We start from the raw sequence: 24,961 nt of genomic DNA on the forward strand, positions 1-24,961 counted from the left end.
GAAATTGCAGGATACAAAATAAACCCTCATAAGTCATCAGCATTTATATATATTTCCAACTCAGCTCAGCAGCAAGAATTAGAAAGAGAAATTCCATTCAAAATCACCTTGAACAAAATAAAATACTTAGGAATCTATCTCCTGAGACAAGCACAAGAACTATATGAACACAACTACAAAACATTCTCCACACAACTAAAACTAGACTTGAGCAATTGGAAAAATATTAACTGCTCATGGGTAGGACGAACCAATATAATAAAAATGACTATCCTACCCAAACTTATATCTATTTAGTGCTATACCCATTGAACTTCCAAAAAAATTTTTTACTGCTTTAGAAAAAACCATAACAAAGTTCATTTGGAAGAACAAAGGATCAAGGATATCCAGGGAAATAATGGAAAAAAAAATACAAAGGAAGGTGGCCTTGCAGGGCCCGATCTCAAACTCCATTATAAAGCAGCGGTCATCAAAATAATTTGGTACTGACTAAGAAACAGAAAGGAGGATCAGTGGAATAGACTTGGGGTAAGTGACCTCAGCAAGACAGTATATGACAAACCCAAAGATCCCAGCTTCTGGGACAAAAACCCACTATTTGACAAAAACTGCCTGGAAAACTGGAAGACAGTGTGGGAAATATTAGGTTTAGATCAACACCTCACACCCTACACCAAGATAAACTCAGAATGGTTGAATGACTTGAACATAAAAAAGGAAACTATAAGTAAATTAGGGGAACACAGAATAGTATACATGTGCGACCTGTGGGAAGGGAAAGACTTTAAAACCAAGCAAGACATAGAAAGAGTCACAAAATGTAAAATAAACAATTTTGATTACATCAAATTAAAAAGTGTTTTGTACAAACAAAACCAACAAAACCAAAATGAGAAGGGAAGCAACAAATTGGGAAACAAATTTCATAACCAAAACCTCTGACAAAGGTCTAATTACTCAAATTTATAAAGAGCTAAACCAGTTGTACAAAAAATTAAGCCATTCTCCAATTGAAAAATGGTCAAGGGACATGAATAGGCAGTTTTCAGCCAAGGAAATCAAAACTATTAATAAGCACATGAAAAAGTGCTCTACATTTCTTATAATCAGAGAGATGCAAATCAAAACAACTCTGAGGTATCACCTCACACCTAGCAGATTGGCTAACATGACACCAAAGAAAAGAAATGAGTGCTGGAGGGGATGTGGCAAAGTCAGGACATTAATTCATTGCTGGTGGAGTTGTGAACTGATCCAACCATTCTGGAGGGCAATTTGGAACTCTGCCCAAAGGGCAATAAAAGACTGTCTGCCCTTTGATCCAGCCATAGCACTGCTGGGTTTGTACCCCAAAGAGATAATAAGGAAAAAGACATGTACAAAAATATTCATAGCTGAGCTCTTTGTGGTGGCAAAAAATTGGAAAATGAGGGGATGCCCTTCAGTTGGGGAATGGCTGAACAAATTGTGGTATATGTTGGTGATGGAATACTATTGTGCTCAAAGGAATAACAAAGTGGAGGAATTCCATGGAGACTGGAACAACCTCCAGGAATTGATGCAGAGTGAAAGGAGCAGAACCAGGAAAACATTGTACACAGAGACTGATACACTGTGGTACAATCAAACGTAATGGACTTCTCCATTAGTGTCAATACAATGTCCCTGAACATTCTGCAGGGATCTAGGAGAAAAAACACTATCCACAAGCAAACAAATTGTGGGAGTAAAAACACCGAAGAAAAGAAACTGCCTGACTACAGAGGTGAAGGGGACATGATTGAGGAGAGACTCTAAATGAACACCCTAATGCAAATACCAACAATATGGAAATGGGTTTGAATCAAGAACACATGTGATACCCAGTGGAAGCGTGTCGGCTATGGGGGGGGGGGGGGAAGAAAACAGAATGAACTTTGTTTCCATGGAATAATGTTTGAAAATGACCAAATAAAATAGTGTTTAAAAGTGGGGAAAAAAAGAAACAGAAAATTTTACTGGAACAACCTCCAGGAATTGATGCAGAATGAAAGGAGCAGAGCCAGGAGAACATTGTACACAGAGTCTGATACACTGTGGTTCAATCTAACATAATGGACTTCTCCATTAGTGTCAATGCAATGTCCCTTTACAATCTGCAGGGATCTAGGAGAAAAAACACTACCCACAAGCAGAGGACAAACATAAAACACCAAGGAAAGGCAACTGCTTGACTACAGGGGTGGAGGAGATGATTGAGGAAAGACTCTACATGGACACCCTAATGCAAATACCAACAAAATGGAAATGAGTTCAGATCAAGGACACATGTGATGCCCAGAGGAAACATGCGGCGCCTATGGGAGGGAGGGGAGGAAAAGAAAACGATATTTGTTTCCAATTAATAATGTTTGACACTTCCCTACTCTGTGACCCTGGGCAAGTCACTTGACCCCCATTGCCTAGCCCTTACCATTCTTCTGCCTTGGAGCCAATACACAGTATTGACTCCAAGACGGAAGGTAAGGGTTTTAAAAAAATAATAATGTTTGAAAATGATAAAATAAAATAATGTTTAAAAGGAAAAAAATAATAAAATAAGTTGAAAAGAAAAAAATAATTTTTATTACATCAAATTAAAAAGGTTTTGTAGAAATAAAACTAATGCATCCAAAATTAGAAGGGAAGCAACAAACTGGGAAACAATCTTCATTACAAAAATCTCTGACAAAGGTCTAATTATTCAAATCTATAAAGAGCTAAACCAGTTGTACAAAAAATCAAGCCATTCTCCAATTGAAAAATGGGCAAGGGACATGAATAGGCAATTTTCAGTTAAAGAAATCAAAACTATTAATAAGCACATGAAAAAGTGCTCTAAATCTCTTATAATCAGAGAAATGCAAATCAAAACAACTCTGAGGTATTACCTCACACCTAGCAGATTGGCTAACATGACACCAAAGGAAAGTAATGAATGCTGGAGGGGATGTGGCAAAGTAGGGACATTAATTCATTGCTGGTGGAGTTGTGAATTGATCCAACCATTCTGGAGGGCAATTTGGAACTATGCACAAAGGGCGATAAAAGAATGTCTACCCTTTGATCCAGCCATCGCACTGCTGGGTTTGTACCCCAAAGAGATAATAAGGAAAAAGACATATACAAAAGTATTCATAGCTGAGCTCTTTGTGGTGGCAAAAAAATTGGAAAATGAGGGGATGCCCTTCAGTTGGGGAATGGCTGAACAAATTGTGGTATCTGTTGGTGATGGAATACTATTGTGCTCAAATGAATAATAAAGTGGAGGAATTCCATGGGGACTGGAAAGACCTCCAGGAATTGATGTAGAGTGAGAGGAGCAGAACCAGGAAAACATTATACACAGAGACTGATACGCTGTGGTACAATTAAATATAACGGGCTTCTCCATTAGTGGAAATGCAATGACCCTGAACAACTTGGAGGAACCTACAAGAAAAACCACTATCTATATCCAGAAGAAAAACTGTGGAAGTAAAAATACCAAAGAAAAACAACTACTTGAATACATGAGTCAAAGGGATATGGTTGGGGATGTAGACTCTAAATGAATATCCTAGTGTAAACAACAAAATGGAAATAGGTTCTGATCAAGGACACAAATAATACCCAATGAAACTGTGTGTTGGCTGCAGGAAGTGTGGGTGGAGGAGAGGGAGGGAAATAATGTGATTATTGTAACCAAGCAATAATGTTCTAAATTGACTAAATAAAGTTATTCAAATGGAAAAAAAAAAGAATTTAGTGTCCTTATAAAGAAGCATTGAATTTAAGAAAAAATGTCTCTGTTGGTAGAGTTACTGTAATAGAAATAGATGTCAAAAGAACAAATATTACATTAGCTCTTTTTGTAGTAGCAAAGGACTATAACAGAATACCATTGTGCCATAAAAGAGTGAAAGTGGTAGTCTCAATAATCTTGAGAAGATATTCATGAACTGATAAAGTGTGAAGTAAACAGAACCAAGAGGATAATTTATTTTTACACTAATGATTAAGTTGTCAAATAAGTGACTTTGAAATATTTACATACTTAGGTCTATGCAATAACTAAAAATGATTCCAGAGCAGGCATGGTTAGGCATGATGCTCATCTCCTGAATGAAAATTGCTAAACTCAATGTGTAGAGTGGGACCATACATTTTCTGACATGGCCAATATAGGAATTTGTTTTCTTTAACTTTCCATATTGCATATAAGCATTTTTTCTTTTTCTTTTCTTTTTTGTAGGGATATGAAAGCTTGAAAGGAAAGGATGTGCTTGATAACTGAAAAAAATAATGTTTAATTTAAAAAAAAGAAGAAGTAAGAGGTCAAAAAAAGAAAAAGAAAAAGCTCTCCATTGATCAGGACTCAGGACATGGGTTCCATTCCAGACTGTCACTAAGAAGCATTAAATAATGACCACTAACTACTAACCTAGCCCCGTCATTTTTATCTTTCTGGGTCTCCCACTATTTTCTCCCTTGTAATATGAGAGGGTTAAATTAGATGACTTCTTAGTCCCTCAAGTTCTATAATTAAGATTCTATTACTGTACTCTCTACATATACAAATATATGAAGGAACTATGATTTCATCAATGTAGGGAATTCCAAGATAGAGAATTTCCTTTACCAAAACAGATGGTAGCCTATCCAGGATTTAGTAGATAAAAATCACAGGGAAAGGAAAGGTGATTTTCATGGTCATATATTTACTAACATGGGCAGGATTAAAATGAACATCCATGGGGCAGGTAGGTGGCTCAATGGATAGGGAGTCAGGCCTAGAGATAGGAGGTTGTGAGTTCAAATTTGACCTCAGAAACTTCCTAGGTATATGACCCTGGGCAAGTCATTTAACTGAAATTACATATCCCCTACCACTCTTATATCTTGGAACCAATACTGATTATTGATTATAAGATGTTAGATAAGGGTTTTTAAAAATATTCTTGACTTAAAACCCAGGTCTTTAATCCATTATACATTATTCTCACCCTCTAGAGCTAAGGAAAAGAATTAAACAAATAAAATTAAATTCATCCAATAAAGCTATGCATTTCTTTGAAAAGCAGAGCAGCAAAGTCCAAAAATTATATTCAATTATAAGTGCTACCTTTGTAGGGGACACATATACAATCACTCCATTATCACTCTCTCTCAGAACTTTTTCCATGCAGTAGTAAGAGGCATATGTTTTCCCAGATGATGTAGGAGCAACAATGACAGCTGATTCGTTATTGTCTACAACATCAAGAAGCTCTCTCTGTAGATTTGGAAATAACATACATGGGGAGAACAATATGAACAGGTTGTCACCAAAATACTATGCAAAAAATATCATAGAAGTCAATGAAATTGCATTAGAACTCTTCATAACCAATGCCTACATTGCAGTGTCTTTGGTAGGATTCACTAAACTTTTAACTGGAAGTAAACAGGACTTCCATGAATGTAGGGAAGGGATATTCATCTACTACATAGTTTATATTTACTTGGGTTCTGATTATTTTCCTCCAATTGGACCTAAATTCTTGAGAGAGGAGGACTTTCTTTTTTACTTTTGCCTCCCCTACAACTGACTTAGGAACTAGAATACAGTTGATACTAAATAAGTGCTTATTTAATTAAATTCAACTGAATTCCTTCCAGAGCTAAATTTATGATCTCAGGACAAATCAAAATATTCTATTGTTTAAGTATATCAAAAATGTAATTTTATTTAAAAATGATCTCATATAAAAGATGTGCTTTCATATAGTATTACTCTAAATTTTCTATATGAACCCACAATGATATAATATTCTACTGACATTTTGCTTTAAAGTAAAATTTTTAAAAAATCAATTAAATATCATTACCTGCCATGTGTCTGGAATAAAATCATTAACCCTTGGATCTGGATCTTTTCTCTCATTGCGTATCAAGTAATGGCCCATTTGTTGTAGTTGAAAGCGAGCTGGTCCCATATCAATAGCATAACGGAACTTTTTGCTTTTCCTTTCATTTTCCATAATCTGTACAATTGATTGATACATCATTTAGGGTTGAAAAGATATTTTTCATGAATTTATTCATTCAACAAAATTGCAATAAAATGCCACTATGTGCCAAATACAGTTTCATCAAGCTGTCAAATGGTATATCATTTTTCTGGGGGGTATTTTGCCACCTTTTTCATCAGTTTAGGAAATAGGAAACTAAATATAATGAAAAGAAATACAATTCCCAAATCGACAGTCAGTAGAATGATTAGCAGCTGGAAGGATTGCCTAACTATAGCATAAAAGACACTAGACATTTCACTAGAATCAAAGCGATGCTTTCTCACATAATACAACTGGCAAGAACTTTCCAATTTTATTCCTTTTTTTGTGGATTAGGAACAAAGCAAAATAATTTGTCAAAAGAAAATAAACTTTTGTTTATCAGAAGCTGTATTTATTACTACTCATTACTGGGTTTTTAAAAGTACATGAAGAAAAAAATTACTTAAAGAGAAAATATATTATTAAAAAATTACCTGTGTGGGATCCAAAGTTTTGACCAAATTGTCAAATCCTAAGTATCTAAGACATCTGGATATCTCTTTTTTATCTGGGTTCTGCAAAAATTCCTGGTATCTTTCCATTATAGAATGAATTCTTTTCATCATATGAATAGCTATGCTGAAATCTTTTCTTACTTTCCCTAGGAAAATAAAAAATCATCATAATAATTTTAAGATATTTTAAAGCCTTCAGCAATAGTAAATTCTATATTATCTAGAGAATATTTGTTCTCCATAACTCATTTTCCATAATCTGTATAATTTAGATCCTATTTTGTACAAAGTACTATTGGGCTTTGTGGAGATTTTTAAGGATACATTCCTTTAGAGAGTTAGACTTAGAGAATGACAAGAAAATTCCTAATTAGAAATTCTGAATATCAAAGATGAAATTAAGAAAACTGAAAATAAGAAAACAACTGAACTAATAAATAAGACAAGAAGTTGGTTTAATGAAAAAATGAATAAACTATTGATTAATTTTATCAAAAAAGGAAAAAAACAAATTACTAGGAATAAAAATGAAAAGTGTGATATTATAACCAATGAAGAGAAATTAAAGCAATTATTAGGAATTATTTTGCCCAATTACATGCCAAGAAATCTGATAATCTAAATTAAATAGATGAATATTTAAAGAAATATAATTGTCAAGATTAACAGTAGAGGGAATAGAATGTTTAAACCATCTCATCTTGGCAAAACAAATCAAACAAATCATCAATGAACTCTCTAAGGAAAAAGCCCCAGAACCAGATAGATTCACAAGTGAATTCAATTAAACATTTAATGAACAATTTATTCCAATACTTCATAAACTATTCAAAAAAAGTAGAGGTAGGATCCCTACCAAATCCCTTTTATGACACCAATATGGTTCTGGTCCCTAAACTAAGGAAATCAAAAACAGGGAAAGAAAACTTTTGGCCAATTACTCTAATGAATATTGATGCAAAACTTTTAAACAAAATACTAGCAAGAATAATACAACAACATATCAAAAAGATCATTCATTTTGACCTTATAGATTTTAATAGCAGGAATGTAGGGATAGTTCAATATTAATAAAAACTATCAACATAATTGATCATATCAATAACAAAACCAATAGAATCTATATGGATATTTCAATATATGCAGAAAAAGCTTTTAACAAAATGGAACATCCATTCCTACTAAAAGCACTAGAAAACATTAAAATGAATAGAACATTCCTCAAAACGATAAATAGCATCTCTCTAAAACCATCAGCAAAAATTATATGTAATGGGAATAAACTAGAAACCTTCCCAATAAGATCAGAAGTGAAACAAGTATTTCCATTATTAGCACTTCTATTAAATATTGTAGTATAAATGCTAGCAATAGAAATAAGAGTGGAAGAAAAAATGGAAGAAATTAGAATTGCCAATGAGAAAAGACAAAGATTTTTTTCTTGTGAGGTTTATTTTCTAACAGGGGAAAATGGGAAATTAGACCCATACAGAAATAAATGTAATACACAGTAAAATGTGAAAGTGCCATTAGAAAGGTACAAATACCTCTGGGAATACAGAGGAGAAAATAACAACTGAAGACAGAAAGGATAGGGGTGGTATTCAGGCACAATTTCAAAAAGAAAATTTCATCTGTTCTAGACTTTGAAAATCATGCAACAATTAAACTATTAGAATGGAAACTCCTTATGAATAGGGATGATTTCATTCATTCACAATGTTTGTGTTTATATCTCTAATATTAGGAAAATATTAAGCATTTAATCAATGATTGATGAATTGCTTGCTAGAGGGGGCAGTGTGGCAGAATTCAAGGTGGCAAGGAAAAAAAATGGGGGCAGCTGGGTTGCTCAGTGGATTGAGAGTCAGGCCTAGAGACGGGAGGTCCTGGGTTCAAATCTGACCTCAGACACTTCCCTGTTGTGTGACCCTGGGCAAGTCACTTGACCCCCATTGCCCAGCCCTTACCACTCTTCTGCCTTGGAGCCAATATACAGTATTGACTCCAAGATAGAAGGTAAGGGTTTAAAAAAAATACCAAGGCATGAAAACAAATTTTCATAGAAAAGTATGTAACAGTGCTGGGAAATAACACTTTTAAAGATCTTTTAAGGACCAAATGATGACAATTCCTGGATGCCAGCATTAGAGAAATTTAATCTGCAGGGAAGATGTCCTTACTAAATGTTTTCGATATGTTGAGGTAATATGATTAGAGCTATAGTTTTGAAAGATCGTTTTGGCAGCCATATGTAGGATGGATTGGAAGGATAATTTCAGCTCACTGGATTCATATGTTGAGAATTAAAAGATGGGGAGACACAAGAAATATCACAGAAGTAATAGGAATAGAGGGACAATTCTCATCAGCCAGACTCACAATTTGTAAAGCAAGGCATCTTCCACAACTTCCCACTGACACTGGCTCCCCTCCTCCCACCCCAACCTATCTCTAACTGGTGGCCATTTCTTGACATTTCTACCTTCACAATATAAACCCACTTCTTTCAGCTCACACAGCTGCTGCCCTGACGTAGCCCTTCATCAGCTCATGCCTGAACGACTACAAAAGTTTTCTGGACATTCTCCTTGCCTTGTCTCTCTCTCTCTATTCAAATCCATCTTCCCCTCAGCTTCCAAAATAATCCTTCTAAAGACCAAGTCTAACTATGTCATATCACTCCTCAGCAAATTCCAAAGGTTTCCTATTTCCTACAGGATCAAATATAGAATCAATTGTTACCTTTAAAAGTCCTTCACAAACTGGTTATTCTGACCTTTCCAGTCTTCTTACACTTTATTACTCTTTTCTGGCTATCTGTAATCCAGAGTCATTGAGCTCCTTGCTATTCCTCAAACCATTCTATATTATTCTGCTTCCTTGACTTGAATCATGTCCCTCTTGTCTTCCTTAGACTCTTTCAAGATATTGCAAATGCAACCTCCTTCAGGAAGTCTTTCCTGATCTCTCCACTGCTAAAGTCTTCCACTGAGATGGCCTCCCATTTATACTGTATGTATTTTATATGGGCATAGTTGTTTGCATGTTGTTTCTCCCATTAGATTGTGAATAATCAGGGACCATGTTTTTGTATATGTATCCCCAGCATTTAGCACAGTACCTGGCACATAGGTGCTTAATCATTATTTGTTGACTCACTCAGTCTAAATTCTGAAAGGATTCTTAAAAGAAAAACACATTAACACCCTTAAAGAAACAAACTGGTCTAATCATTCTGGAAAGCCATTTGAAACCATTCCAAGTTCATTATTAAATATCCACACTCTTTCACCCAGATAACCCACTACAAGGTCTATATGGCCCAATGGAATTACTGATAAAAAAAAGAAAAGTCCTATATATGCCAAAATACTTATGGCATTACTTTTTTGGGAGCAAAGAACTGGACACAAAGTAGATGTCCATCGATTAGGGAATGTCTTAAATTAAATTTAAAATTCAATAAAGAATTCCATAAAATATAATAATGAAATCACAAGTCTTAATTATTCATGGAAAGTATACTTCCATGAATATTTATTAAGGGCATACTCTCTATAAGGCAGTGGCCCTAAGGAGCTTATATTCTGCTGATTAAGGAAAAATTCAGGATACTAAAATTAATGTTACATAATGAAAAGATTAATTTGTCATAAAACAATTATTGAAAATATTATAGGGAAATCTTTGAAACCAAGGAGGGAGGAAAATATGAAATGCACCTTTAAGATTAGGTTTTATTAAGTAGAGCAGAATCAGAAAGGTATTTGAAGGATCATGAGCCAAGAACTTGGAGATGAATATGAGCATTGCATGTTCTGGAGAGACAAAAGAGACAAACCTCATTGAGGAGAGCAACTATATTGGGAAGCAGTAACAAATAAGGTTGGAAACGTAGTTTTAAGATTAGTCTGGTGACAAGAGTATCAAAGAAGAATAAGTTGATAAATTTTAGTGGTAAACAGACATTAGAATTACTTAGGGAAAAGGTCAGTTTTTGATGAGTACATCAAAACATCTACAGAAAATGCTAGAATAAAATATTTCCATCCATCTCCATTTTTCTCCAACTTATTTCTTAGATCACTCTCATTTTTCTGAAAGAGGTAGAGTGAAATAATAGGGAACATGTTAGAGAACATGGGAGAAGATATGATTAAGGTATAGGTAAAAGGTTTTTCTTGGAAATGAAGAGGACCATCTAATCCTCTGAAACAAAGGAAGAAGAAAAGATGATGGAGGAGGACAGAGATTTTGAAGTATTAAAGGTTATAACTAAAAAAGGCCATAGCCAATGTACAGCAGTTTAAAAGAAATGTAGGTGGGGGCAGATGGGTAGCTCAGTGGATTGAGAGCCAGGCCTAGAGTCAGAAGGTCCTGGGTTCAAATATGGCCTCAGAAACTTCTGAGCTGTGTGACCCTGGGTAAGTGACTTAACCCCCATTGCTTAGCCCTTACCACTCTTCTGGCTTAGAACCAATACACAGTATTGATTCCAAGATGGAAGGTAAGGGTCTAAAAAAGAAAAAGAAAAAGAAAGAAAGAAATGTAGGTATTTTGTGAACTCTAAACTCAATCTGAGTCAATAGTATAATCAAGCAAACAAGAAAACTAATGCAATCTTAAGTCACATGAAGAAAGTCACTTAATCAGTGAATAAGGATTAATTTAGCAACTACTATGTTCTAGGCACTGTGCCAGAATTAGGAAAATATCAACAGAAAGAAAACATTTTCTTTGAGAGATTGGGAAAGGCTTCTTGTAAAACTAGGCTGGAAACTATGACGAAGTAAGCCAAGGGAGCCAAGAGGCAAAGATGAAGAGAGAGACTCTTCCAGGTATAAAAAACAGCCAGAGAAAATGCCCAGATCCAAGTGATGAATATTTCATTCGAATCATACCTAACAAGGGTTGTCATTAGATGAGTGCAGAACTTGGCTTCATAAGACAAATTTGAATCCCAGTTCTAAAACTGACTTTCCTGTATTACCACAGACAAATCCGCCTCATTACTCTAATCTGTGAAATGAAGGGATTGGTAAAGATGCCTTCTAAGGCCTCTTCAACTTCTAGACCTATGGTCTCAACAACCTATGAATATGAAGATACTGCTGTTGTGGCCAAAATACATTTAGAATATTATGTTCAGTTCTAGGTGCTTCATTATAGTGATAGTAATGATTAACTAGCAAGTATCTAAAGAAGGGAAACCAAGGTGGTGGAAGGTCCTCAGAATTTCATTTATGAAATATCAGAGGACTTTTTGAAGGAAATAAGGATATTTAGCCTAGAGGGAAAAATGTAAAGAGGAAATAAGTGTCTACAAGTATATAAGAATTCTCAAGTACAAGAGAAAATAGGCTGCTTCTGTTTGGTACCAGAAGACAGAACTTTCAAAAATATGTTAAAGTTCCAAAGAGGCAATAAAAGAATTTATCTAAGTCAAGGAGAAATCTTCATTATGGCTCCCTGTCCAAAAGTTACAATGGGCTAACTCAGATGAGAAGTGGAGGATCTCCTTCCCTTGGAAACCTACAAAGAACTGATGACTGTTTAATGGGTATGGTGTAGAGCAAATTGTAGTCTTTCAACTCACTGAAATACTCATAGGTATTACTTTTAACAGGTGAGCAAGTTCAAAATTAATTTCATAACAAAACCAATACATTATTTACTTATTAAAATACTCTACCCTTTTCCAATTGCATGAGGCCATATTTTCTTAAAATTCTTCGACCAAAATTAATTGAACACAGAAGCAGATATGAGAATTAAACTAACTTCTACAAAGTTAAGTATCAACAAGATTTGCAAAAATCTGTAAAAATAATGCCACTCTTCACTAATTTTGTTTTGTTTTGAAATATATAGTTGTTTTTATAAATAATATTATATTCACATGTAACAAGTTAGTTATTCATCAATGAATATTTTAAATGTGTATATTTTAATTTCTAATGTGGTAAATATCATAGATAAAACCTATATAAATAGAAGTTCTTTGGTGTCCTAAGTAATATAAGAACTGCTAATGTAGATTGAATTCTTTTACAATTGTGAGTTGGACTAAACTGCCTCTGATATCCTTTCCAATGTTGAAATGTTGTATTTCTGTGACAATTAGTGACTGAAAAAAGGAAGTGGAAACATAATTTTAATGTTGCTTTTCATTCATGTTTAAATATTGATTCTGCATTATAAAATGTAAAATTACATACCTGCACATTGGCAATGTTCTTTCCATGCATTTAAACTGGCCTTCATCCCTACCATTTCTACAGTAAATTTCACAGAGTTGCTTTTACAAGTCTTCAAAAAATCTTCCAGTTTTGTTATTCCAGAATGAAAATTCTCTTTCATTTCTCCTTCGATAGAAAATGACAGAGTTTCCCATCGATGACTTTCTTTCTCTTTCTCTTTTTCAAGTAGTCGATTTGTGTTTTCTTGGATAATGATGTCAGCTTTACTACACTGTAAATAAATCAATTATTCAATCAATTAATGTGAGTTAATTAAGAGTTTATGATGTGACACAATCAGTCCTAGTCACTGGAGATATAAAGGAAAAAATGAAATGCTCCATGACCTCAATAAGCATGCTTTCAATTAGGGAAATAACATATAAATATATTGTATACAAAATAAATACAAGATAATATTAAAGTGGAAGAAACTAGCTGCTGGGAGAATCAGAGGAAGTCTTTAGTAGAAGATGGAGCATCAACTTACTTTTGAAGTAATTAAAGGATTCTAAGAGGTGGAGGGGAAGAAGGACTCCATGAGACATGGAGGTTGTCTCCCTTTACAAATAATGTTTGTTGATGGCTTTATATAAATGCCATTTATCACTTTAAAGAAGTTTTCCTTCATTTCAATATTTTTATATATTGTTATAATGAATGAATGTTATCTTTTGTCAAATGCTTTCTCTTCCTCTATTGAAATAATCATGTGATTATTGTTGAGTTTTATTATTAATATAGTCAATTGTGCTAACAGATTTCCTAATATTGAAGCATCCCTGTATATCTGCTATAAAACTCACTTAATCATGGTAATTTATTTGTGATAAATATTATAATCTTGTTAGTATTTTATTTAATTTTTTTAAATGATTACCAATAGGTAATATTGGTTCTAAGGTGGAAGGTAAGGATTTTAAAAAAATTGTATAAATGTTCATTAGGGAGAGTTTTTTGATCAATTCTCAAGGAGAGTTTAAGTGTACCATCATATCGTCTACAGAGTGACAACTTTGTTCCTTCGTTGCCTATTATAATTCTTTCAATTTTTTTTTCTGCCCTCATTGCTGTAGTACACATTTCTTCATTTTAATAACAAATTTCCATATAAGTTTTCTGAAGTTATATGATCCATATTGTCTCCCTTTCTTCTAGTACAATATTAAATAACAGGTGAATGAACTTTGATCTTATTGTACTAGAAAGGCTGACCACATAATACATGTATAATCCAGATTTAATTGCTTGTCAACTTTAGGAGGGGGGAGGATTGGTCTATAGTTTTCTTTCTCTGTTTTATCTTTTACTAGTTTAGGTATCAATACCATATTTATTTCATAAAAAGAGTTTGAAAAGATTCTTTCTTCCTTGATTTCTCTAGTTTATATAGTATTGGAGTTGGTTGTTCTTTTAATGTTTGGTAAAGTTCATTTGTGAATCCATCTGGCCCTGAGGCCTTTGTCTTAGGGAGTTATTTGATGCTTCTTCAATTTCTTTTTTTTTTTTGATGGGGTTGTTTTAGTGTTGCATTTTCTCTCTTTTTTAATGTAGGTGGTTCATTTTTTTTTTGGTAAATATTCATCTATTTCTGATATATTGTCATATTTACTGGCATATAGTTGGGCAAAATAACTACACATAATTGCTTTAATTTTTCATTAGTTGTGATTCATTTTTGAATCACAGAGGAGGGAGATAGGATAGATGTTAGAAGAGCACCAAGCAAGCCAGTTCAGCTGGAGTTATATCTAATAAGACTGGGAAGGCTATGTGGGTTACTATGTTAATTATATTTGTCAACTAGGCAAGCTACTTCACATAGGAAGCAGGAGGCCACAACTCCATAAAGGAGCAGAAGAAGCACCAAAAGAATCACTGGATATCCTATACCAGAAATATCGGGGACCTCTTAGGGGGGAAGGATAGGGAGAAATAGGAAACTATAGAAGTGTGTGTGTTTTTCAAAATGAGGTCTGAGATTTTGAACCGAGGAAACCCGCAGACCTCTCTGGACATGTGATTTTCTTTCACAATAAAATCAGATCTTTATCCAGAAGGGTCTCCCAGCATCTTATTTTTACAAAAAGCTAAAAATATAATATCAAGGGAATTAATGCAAAAGGATATGAGTGAAGAAGTCCTGCCTATAGGAGATATCAAACTATCCTATAAAGTCACAATCATCAAAACAATCTAAAACTGGCTAAGAAATAGAATGGTGGATCAGTGGAACAGATTAGGTAATCAAAACATGACAGTTAATGTCCATAGCAAGGCAATGTTTGATAAGTTCAAAGATCCAAGCTTTTGGGAAACAAACTCACTTTTTTGACAAAAACTGCTGGAAAAGCTGGAAAGCAGTATGGCAGAGATTAGACATGGACCAATACCTCACACTATATATCAAGATCAATTCAAAATGGATATTTGATCAAGAATAAAGGGCGATAGCATAAGCAAATTAGAAGAACTTGGAAAAATTTGCCTGTTAGATTTATTGAAAAGAGAAATTTTAGACCAAACAAGATCCAGAGAACATTATAAAAAATGAAAGAGATCATTTTGATTACATTAAATTAATTACACAAATAAAATCAATGCAACCAAGATTAGAAGGGAAACAACAAATTTGGGGAGAACATTTATAGTATTTCTGACAAAAAAAAACTCATTTCTCAAATATATAGAGCATTGAGTAAAATTTATAAGAATATGAAATAGTCAAAGGATAGGAACAGTCAGTTCTCAGAGAAAGAGATTAAAACAATCCATAATAATATGAAAAAATGCTCCAAATCACTATTTATTAGAGAAATGAAGATTTAAACAACTCTGATATACCAGTTTGGCTAATGTGATCAAAAAAGGAAAATGACAAATGTTGTTGGGGAATTGGGAAAATTGGGACACTAAGACACTACTGGTGGAACTGTGAATTGATAACAACAATTCTGGAGAGCAATTTGGAATCAGGCTCAAAGGACCAGAAAACTATACATAAACTTGGCCCAACAATACCAATACTAGATCTGTATTCCAAAGACATCAGAGGTAGGAAAAAAGAACCAAAAATATTTTAACAGATCTTTTTGTAGGCTAAGAATTGGAATGGAATGGAAACTGATGAGTTGTCCATCAATTGGGGAATGGATGAACAATTGTGGTATATGGTTGTAATAGAATATTATTATGCCATGTGGTACAATGAATAGAATGAGTTCAGAAAAACCTGTGTGAAGATTAAATAAAATAAATCTCTCCCCTGATTGTGAAAATGAAATTAACCTCCCTGCCCATTTTTAGATTTAATCACCAAAGGTATAAACATCCCTTTCACATTTGAGTGGGGAAGGTCTGTGACCCATGTGTGCAATAGTGAGTGATGAATCAGAATCAAACTGACTGCCCCCTGGGCAGTCCTAAGAAAAGTTTCAACAGTAATTGGTAGACATAAAAATTGGAGGAAGTATAGGAAGTGGAACAAAAGAAAGTGTTTTTAAAAAGGAGTTATAACTTCCCGTGGAAGAGATTCATCTGAGATTCTTGTCTGAGATATTCAAAAAGATGGCAACTTCTTTTGGAGTTCTGAGTTCAAGTTGGAGGCCAGTGATGAATCTGCTGACTGGACCTGAGACATGTACTTTGATGAGACTGTTCTTAAATCTCTCCCTCTGAACTGAAATGTGGTGAATGAAAAGAGTTGACTCTTTCCTGGGTTTTCTGAAGAGACTAACCTCAGGAGAGACCTACCTCTTGAGAAAGGCTCCCTGTATTCCCAGGTCCTTGGCTACAAAGGCCAAGATATCTCCTATATCTCAATATCTCCTATATCTAAAAGATATCTCAATAAACTAAATTCCCCTGCCTGTTTCTGAGCCAGGGGTTGGAACGAAATACTTAGTGCTTAGGCTAGATATCTTACCCTATCCTCTCTCTGATTTTCTAACTTCCTCTTTCTATATTTTGTAAATAAATTGTAAATAAATCTCTTTGGAATTAATTAAAAATCCCTATTTTAAAATAATCCAGTTCAACCTTTTTTTTAATATATTAGCCCCCTTTTCCTCCTTACACCTGGAAAGACTTATATGAAGTAATGCAACATGAAGTTAGCAGAACAAAAAGAATAATGTATATGATAACAGAAATATTACCCAGGGATCAACTGTGGAGGACTAAACCACTATCAACAAACAAGTCTCCTAGATAACCAGAAGGGACTCATGAAAAAAAAATGCTAACCTCAGACAAAGAAGGAACTAATGGAATCTGAGTACTCATATAATGAGGGACTGTCTTTGGCCTTCTATTACATATTTTGTGTCTTCTATCATAACATGAGTAATATGGAAATAAGTATTACTTGAAAGTATGGGTATAACCTGTATCAGACTATTCACTACCTCAGGGGGGGAGAGGAATGGAGAGGGGAAGAAAATCTGAATTTTAAAATGTCAAAAGAAAATGTTAAAAATTATTTCTACAGTAACTGAAAAAAAAATTAAAAATTAAAAAAAATTAAAAGGAGTGAGAATAGAGGCAAGTAGGTAACTCGGGACTAGAGTCCAGAGGATCTGGGCTTAAAACTGGCCTCAGATACTTCCTAGCTATGTGATCTTGGACAAGTCACTTAACCCCAGTTGCCTACCCCTTAGTTCTCTTCTGCCTTGAAATCAATAATCAAAAAGTATCAATTCTAAGACAGAATTTAAGGGTTTAAAAAAGAAGTGAGTGAAAATAGAGGAAGTAGAGGCAAAGAGTGTCCATAACTTTCTTTTAAACCTATACCTTCTGTCTTGGAGTCAATCTGTGCATTGGTTCCAAGGAAGAAGAGTGGTAAGGGCTAGGCAATGGGGGTTAAGTGACTTGCCCAGGGTCACACAGCTGGGAAGTGTCTGAGGCCAGATTTGAACCCAGGACCTCCTATCTCTGGGCTTGACTCAATCCACTGAGCCACCCAGCTGCCCCCTCCATAACTTTTTCAAAGAGTGGCTGAAAAAGAGATGATTTCCAGTTTATCTCACATATTTTGTTTCTACATATTAACTTATGTGTTGTCTTTCTTTGCTAAGGGCACCTCAAGATCTGGGACTATCTTTGACCTTTCTTTTTTTCACTAGTGCTTAGCACAGGAACATTTTAGGTGCTTGTTGATTAACTGATTAACTGAATCAGAAAGGAACCAAACATTCTCATTTGCCTCAGACATTATATCAGAGGATCAGATTTTCTGAATTATGCAATTAGTCCCTTTTATTACTGCTTAAATCAGCTTTATCTGTGAGTTTGTCTATAGGGAGTCACAAAATTTTGAAGTTAGCTGGGGCTTTAGGAACCTACTAATAAAACTTCATTTATAAGGTTGAAGAAACTGAGGCTCAGATATGTTAAATGAGGTAGCATGGTGTGGTTAAAAGCACTGCATTTAAAGCATAGCATGTTACATTGTACTTTGCAGTAAGAAGATCTGGGTTCTAATCCCACTCCAATTTCCATTCCTTAAACCTCCCTTTCTCTAATCCTATGGATATCCAGATCCTACCACTTATTATTCATAGCACATGGGACAATTTATGCTTCTAAGTCCTCTTCTATATAATAGGTTTAATGCTTATCCTTCTTGTATTTCACAGAAGTCTTGGGAAGCTGAAATTAAGTAATAAATGCAAAGCACTCTATTTAGCTTTAAAGTGCTATGTAAACAAAAGGCTAGCGAAGAGGCCCAAAAAGGACACAAACCCATTTTGCATTACACCACTATTTTGCTAACAAAAGACAAATAAACTTAAGAATTTATGCAATGGTCAGGACAATCCAAAGTCATCGATGGTCCCATGAGAAAATTTTGAAGTTATAATTCAAATTGATCTGGATATTGAAGACAATAGCCATATTAGCAAGCGTAGCATCACTAAGATTGAATACAGTTTGAATCAACATTCTTTCTAGAATGTTGGATTTGGATTCAAATCCCAGACCTGGCACTTAGCAACTGCAAGACCTTATATAAGTCATGTAGACTTTCTAGGCTTATTTTTTTATCCCCTATCAAATGAGAGGGCTCGATTAGACTACCTTTAAGGGACAGGCTGCTAAATATATCTGTCCCCTAGAAAAGTTTTATGCATTTTTGCCTCATTTTATAACGAGTTATTATGTGTCATTAACGAATACAGGAGCATGCTACTTGGTTCATAGAAAAAGCTAGAGCTAGACCCAGATGTATAGGATTGTATCCAGCCTCTAATACTGTGTGTCACTGGAAAAGTGATTAGCCTATCTGATCCACAAGCAACTCTTTACAACATCAAAGCTGTCTACATGTTGAAGTCTTTAACTGATAGATGAAGTCCCCCCCCCCAAGTATAGCTATAAATAACATAAGGAAAATTAACAACATTTTCATTAGCCTTAAAGTTGCATTTCTGAATCTAGTTGCTTATTTCTCAGCCTCCAAATTCTCAATCTGATAAATTTATCTTCCACTAAATGCTAGACTAAACCTTTGAAGAAGTGAGACATTAAAGAAAACATTATTGTTCTACCTAGGAAAAAAAATTATTGGCAAGAAAACAATAATCAACACTGGATAACGATAAAGAGGAACTCATATAAAATGTATCATTAATAAGCATTAGATAAAAAATACTGTATTATTCATACCTGTGATTTTTTGTTCTTTCCTGCAACAAAAGTTTTCTTTGGCACGACTGATTGAGTTACAATGACTTTGGAAGTAGTGCCATCTAAATTGCTTCCAAAACGTTGTTGAAAAGCCTGGAGCTTTTGTTTTGATCTGAGGAACTCCTTGGACTTTCCTTAAAGAAAAATATTTAAGATAAAATACAACATTAATTTACTAAATTGTGTTTTAACAAGAACTTTTCTACAGCTCCCCTTGCCTCTCTTACCTACTTGTACATATGTAACATATATAGTGGTTTTCAATATTCATTTTTCAAATGGCAATCTATGAATCAATCATATATTGGGAATCACAACTGACAGATTTTCTCAATTAATGAGAATATTCTACCTTTGGTAAATGCCTGCTAATAAAATTAGCTTACCACCTGCTTGAATTCAGGCAATTTAATTTCCTTTAGCGTGTTTCATTACCCATAAAATGAGCTGGGGAAGAGAGAGTTGCTTCTGCAATTCCATTCACTTCTAGATCTATGCTTTTATAATGAGGGGCAGAGATATAAATAAAATGTAGAAGCTTCTCTCTTTCCACCATACAGCCTTGACTTACTTTAATAACCAGATCATTAACTGTGTAAGTCAATGAAACTAAAAAGTGATAGATTTGTTAGACTGCACTTGATGGTAAGACCACAAAGTCTAATCAGGCTTTGAGGGCAGATTTCATGTATTTCATGACTAGAAATTACCTTGTAGATCAGATGGCCCACGTCCACCTGTTGAAGATGGAAAAAAATGAAATCCAGTGACTTGGCAAGGTCACATTTAGCACCACAGAGTTTAAACTTGGATTCTACATTACAAAATTGCTTTTCTATCTATTCAACTATATAAAATATGTGCTCCAACTGTGATCATATCTAAGATGTCTAGATTAAAATATCATAGCAAAGAAAACAAATATCTTTACAACCATGTTCAATAAATCATTGTTCTGTAATGGAAAATGCCCTGGCTTTTGAGTCAAGAATCTGGATTTAAACTTCTACTTTGCTACTTGCTGGCTTTCTGATAGTAGGAGAGTTGTTTTCATCCTCTGGAATTCAATTTCTTCAGTTATAAAATGAAGTAACTAGATAAGGTGATCTCTAAGTTCCCTTTTCACACTTTATGTGTATTCAGAGTAATTAATACCTCTGCAGCCATAGAGAAAGGTAACAGCATTCAAAGAAAGTGATATTTTTTAGTGCACATATTTCTCACAATCAAAGCATAAGCATTTATTAAGTACCTGCTATTTCCAAGCATCGTAAGAGGCACTGGAGATACAAGACAAAAGTAAGACAGTTCTTGCCCTCAAGAAGCTTAGATTATATTAGGAAAACAGTGTGTGTGTGTGTGAGTGTGTGTGTGTGTGTAAATATAAAATAGTTAACATTGGGTTTGAAAGGGGCTAAGGTCAGAGGTAGAAGGAGAAAAAGAGGTGACTAGGAAAGCATCTTGTAAAAGATTAATCTTAAACTGAGTCTTAAAGGAAACTAAGGATTCCAAAAAGAAGCAATGACAATGACAATGGAGAGCATTCCAAGGATGGAGAAAGCCAATGTCAATTCAGGAAATGTAAAATGGAGTGTTGCATATGAAAAACAGTCAGAAAACCAGTTTGACTGAATGGTAGACAGTATGTTAAAAACTGTAAAGATTCATTGGGGCTAAATGGTGATGACTTTAAATTCTAAAGAAAGGGATTTGTATTAGCTTTTAGAGATATTCAAAAGGGAGTCTTCTGAGTAGTCCCTAGCGCAGTCAGATTTGTAGTGTAGGGAAATGACTTTGGTAGCTCTGTGAGGAGTATACTGTAGGATCATAAATGTAGAGACAGAATGAAGTCTAGATCTACTCTAACCTTCCTTTGCAAATGAGGAGCCTGAGACCCAAATCTCACAAGCATTAAGGAGGGATATTCTTGACTCGTAATATAGTTCTTTCCAATATACCACAAATAATTCCTTAGAGGAAAAACTGAAATTTAGGACCCAATTTAGCATGAGACATATTCCCTTTCAAAATTATAATTGTATTAAGATTTGAAATGGGATGTTTATATACAGGCCTTATTTTAATAAAGCTGAACAACTCACCCTGTGTAAAAGACTTTGTCCTCTCATAATGGTCACTAAGGGGCTTATGAGAATGCCAGTGCACGAGTTCATGAAATTCTTTATACTTGACCAAGGAAGTAACAACTGGGTCATCACTAGAAGATATAAAATACATATAATGTTAAAAGTACCCCAGCACAAGAGCATGATCTCTGAAGCTCTGTAACATTTTAGTAGAGTGAGCACATATACGTCTGAAGGCATGTCATAACCAAGGAGACGATGAGCATTTTCACCTAGAAATGTTCATATGTCATTCATTCTTATCCAATTCAATAAACATTGAATAAGTGCCTTCTTGGAATACAAAAATAGGCAACAGACAGTCCTTGATCTCATCGAGTTTACAATATGAAGGCAGAGACAACAAGCAAACAAATGCATAGAAAGCTAACTGTATACAAGATAAATGGAAAATAATTAAAAGGGGGAAAGCACTGGAACTGAGATGAGATTTCAGTAGCAACTTAATAAGGACGTCAGAAAAGTAAGCACTCATGTGATACCCAGTGGAATCACGCATCGGATATGGGGGGTGGGGGAGAGGAAAAGAAAATGACCTTTGTCTTTAATGAATAATGTTTGGAAATGATCAAATAAAATAGTATTTTTAAAAAAAGAAAAGAAAAGAAAGCACTCAGAGCAGAGGGAGAGTGTCCCAGAAATGGGGAATAGTCAGAAAAAGGAAAGTCAGTCATTAATTCAAAAAGTATTTATGTGAGTTGCCCCAATGGGTACACAACTCTAGCAAATGTGACATTCAGTCTCTTACCTTCTTAGAAAAGTAACCTGATCCAGCATGTCTCCAACAAACCGTCTAATTATGGGTGATGTCACTGGAATAAAGCCCAAATTAGGCACCATTTCCTGAGAATCTTCTTGGAGACAAGAGGAAGAGAACAAACAAATATGACAAACATTATTAAGTGCCTACCATATGCTAGCTACTCTGCCCAGAAGTGAGGATATAAAGAAAAGTAAAAGATAGTCCCTTCACTTTCAAGGATATTTCAGTCTCGACGGGGGGACAATGTAAAATCATGTAGAAACAAAATATCCTTAGAATATATTTGAGATGGTAGAAAGAAGAGATTATTATTAAGGTTGCTTGTAGACAATGGGATTTTAGCTAGCACTTAAATGATGTCTGGGAAGTCACGGAAAAGAAAGAAAGTATTTCTGGCATGAGGAGCAACTGGTGAAAATGGCTAAAGTCAGAAGATGAAGTGGCTTATTCAAGAAAAGCAAGAAAGAATAGTGCCACTCCATCATAGGTGGATGGTGAGGGAAGAATAAGATGTAAGAATGCAATAGTAAGAAGGGGAAGATTGTGAAGAACTTTAAATGCCAAAAAAAGATTGGACTATTACTTAACTCCTTGAGTACTGTTTCTTCATTTGGAAAACAAAGTAGCGGGACTCCTTGTTTTCTAAGTGGTCTTAAAATTCTCTGCATAGTCTGCCACATACTATCAGCAAATATCACTGCCTCTCCTACAAACTCTGAATCAGCAAGAGGAGATAAATATGTTCCCATAAAAATAAATTTATTCAATCGTGTATTCAGATTTCTAAAATGTATAGAAAAATGACATAGAAAAGGAACAAAGGACATTGAGGGTGACGGTTTTATTCTCATTTGACCCAACTTAATTTCATTTTTTCTCTATTTGTCATAATGGGCACTCCATATTTAAATAATCTTTGTCAGTTTATTTACAACTGGGTATTCTGAGATGAGGGGGAAGTAATACATGCATTTCTTTCATTAGTAGATGAAATCTCCAAAATGATGGATATGCTCCTGGTGGAGTTCAACAAATCATTTATATCCTCACTTGACACAGTCATTCGACCAATTAAATTCAATAAGCATTTTCAAAGCGCTTAGTGCAAAAAATCAACAAAGCACTGGGGATGGAAAGACAGAAACAACATAGTTGCCTGCTTGTGCATATAGGTATAAATGATGTTTCCAACAGATTTTCATTATGACTATTATTTAAAAACATGTTTGGGGACACATTACCTCCAATTGGTGACTGTTTCTTTTGAAGGAAAAGTTGTTTTGTTACTCGGAGAGGCACTGATGGACCAACAGGGAACTCTCTTACCAAATGTGACACAGCACTCCACAAGTCATTGTAATCTACCTCAATGGCTTTTCCCAAGTCAAATTGTAAACCTAGAGAACAAAATACATTTGTGAAGATCTGAATGGGATCTGTATGTGTATACATACACATTTACATATGCTTATATGTATATGTAGATATATATATGTAGATATATATATGTATGTATGAATAACATTGAATTTGAAGAATTCAGAAAATGAGTGAGAGTGGTTATATATGGTTGATACAGAGTGAAGTAAGATGAAGAACTAGGAAAATAGTATCAAGAATGATTAAATGGAAAGGACAAGAAAATAGAAAAAAATAAATTCTATGGATTTTTCATTTTTAGGTTTGACCTGAGGGAAGATATGAGAAATTGAAACTCACTATCTTGCTCCAATGAACCATTCATTGCAGAAGTGAGGAGCAATGAGTACAGAATATTTCATAAACTCAAAAATTATCAGAGATGGCCACTGTGTTGGTTGCTTTTAATGAACTGAATTTTATAAATTACCTTTTTAAGTTTTCTTATAAGTGATAGCTCACTGAATGGAGAGGAAAAAATATTTGAGGTATAACAAAATGCATGCATATAAACAAATGAGAATAAATGAATGAAAAAGTGGAGGGATAATTGAAAATATAAGGTTAAAAAGTTCAGCATATTTAAGTCATACCTTGGATGTGTTCATTTTCATAGTAATAAGCAATATTTATCCACAATGGGCCATCATTTATATCACAAACGTAAGTGAAATCCACATTCCATGTTTTTGAACTCTCCAAATTCCTTAGAACAAAAAATTCACACCACTTTTTCTAAAAATAGAAAATAAATAGTAAACTTTTTTTTCCTTTTAAATATATATTAATAGAATTTCATATTTTGGCCTAGTACTAAAATTTTATCAAATACACAGAATTATTATGGAAGAAACTTCCTATATTAATGTAAAATGATACCTATTCTGAAATTTAGATTCTTAGTTAATTCTCCAAGATAATGAGAGGTAAATGAACTTTCCAAGTCACAAAGCCCATTGTGTATCATAGATTATGCTTGAATCCAGGTCTTGCTAACTTGGAAGCCAGTCTATCCACTATACCAAATTGATTCTTAGGATTATCTAAATTCTGTGCTAAAAGAAAGCATAAACAGGATGAGAAGTTTGATAAACATTATTTATGTATCTTAATAGATAGGATTTGCCATGGTGTAGTCATAGGAATGATG

At 34.3% G+C, this 24,961-nt stretch overlaps 1 protein-coding gene across 3 annotated transcripts in view; it reads right to left on the bottom strand.

Moving 5' to 3' along the window:
* LOC100021515 (probable ATP-dependent RNA helicase DDX60) overlaps nt 1-24,961 on the bottom strand; it is a 145,007-nt gene that overhangs the window by 76,450 nt on the left and 43,596 nt on the right. Inside the window, exons 8-17 of one of the 3 annotated variants that reach the window (XM_007496144.2) lie at nt 24,405-24,546; nt 23,634-23,789; nt 22,378-22,480; nt 21,585-21,700; nt 20,193-20,219; nt 19,462-19,616; nt 12,775-13,027; nt 6,533-6,699; nt 5,871-6,026; nt 5,126-5,275 (exon numbers count right to left, since the gene is read on the bottom strand). In XM_007496144.2, the coding sequence (XP_007496206.2) occupies nt 5,126-5,275; nt 5,871-6,026; nt 6,533-6,699; nt 12,775-13,027; nt 19,462-19,616; nt 20,193-20,219; nt 21,585-21,700; nt 22,378-22,480; nt 23,634-23,789; nt 24,405-24,546 (1,425 nt within the window). Of the gene's footprint in view, nt 1-5,125; nt 5,276-5,870; nt 6,027-6,532; nt 6,700-12,774; nt 13,028-19,461; nt 19,617-20,192; nt 20,220-21,584; nt 21,701-22,377; nt 22,484-23,633; nt 23,790-24,404; nt 24,547-24,961 lie in introns of all 3 variants that reach the window. The other 2 variants (XM_007496143.2, XM_007496145.2) reach the window with 2 other exon arrangements.

This window comes from Monodelphis domestica, chromosome 6 (genome assembly GCF_027887165.1).
Source record: "Monodelphis domestica isolate mMonDom1 chromosome 6, mMonDom1.pri, whole genome shotgun sequence".
Classification (NCBI taxonomy): domain Eukaryota; kingdom Metazoa; phylum Chordata; class Mammalia; order Didelphimorphia; family Didelphidae; genus Monodelphis; species Monodelphis domestica.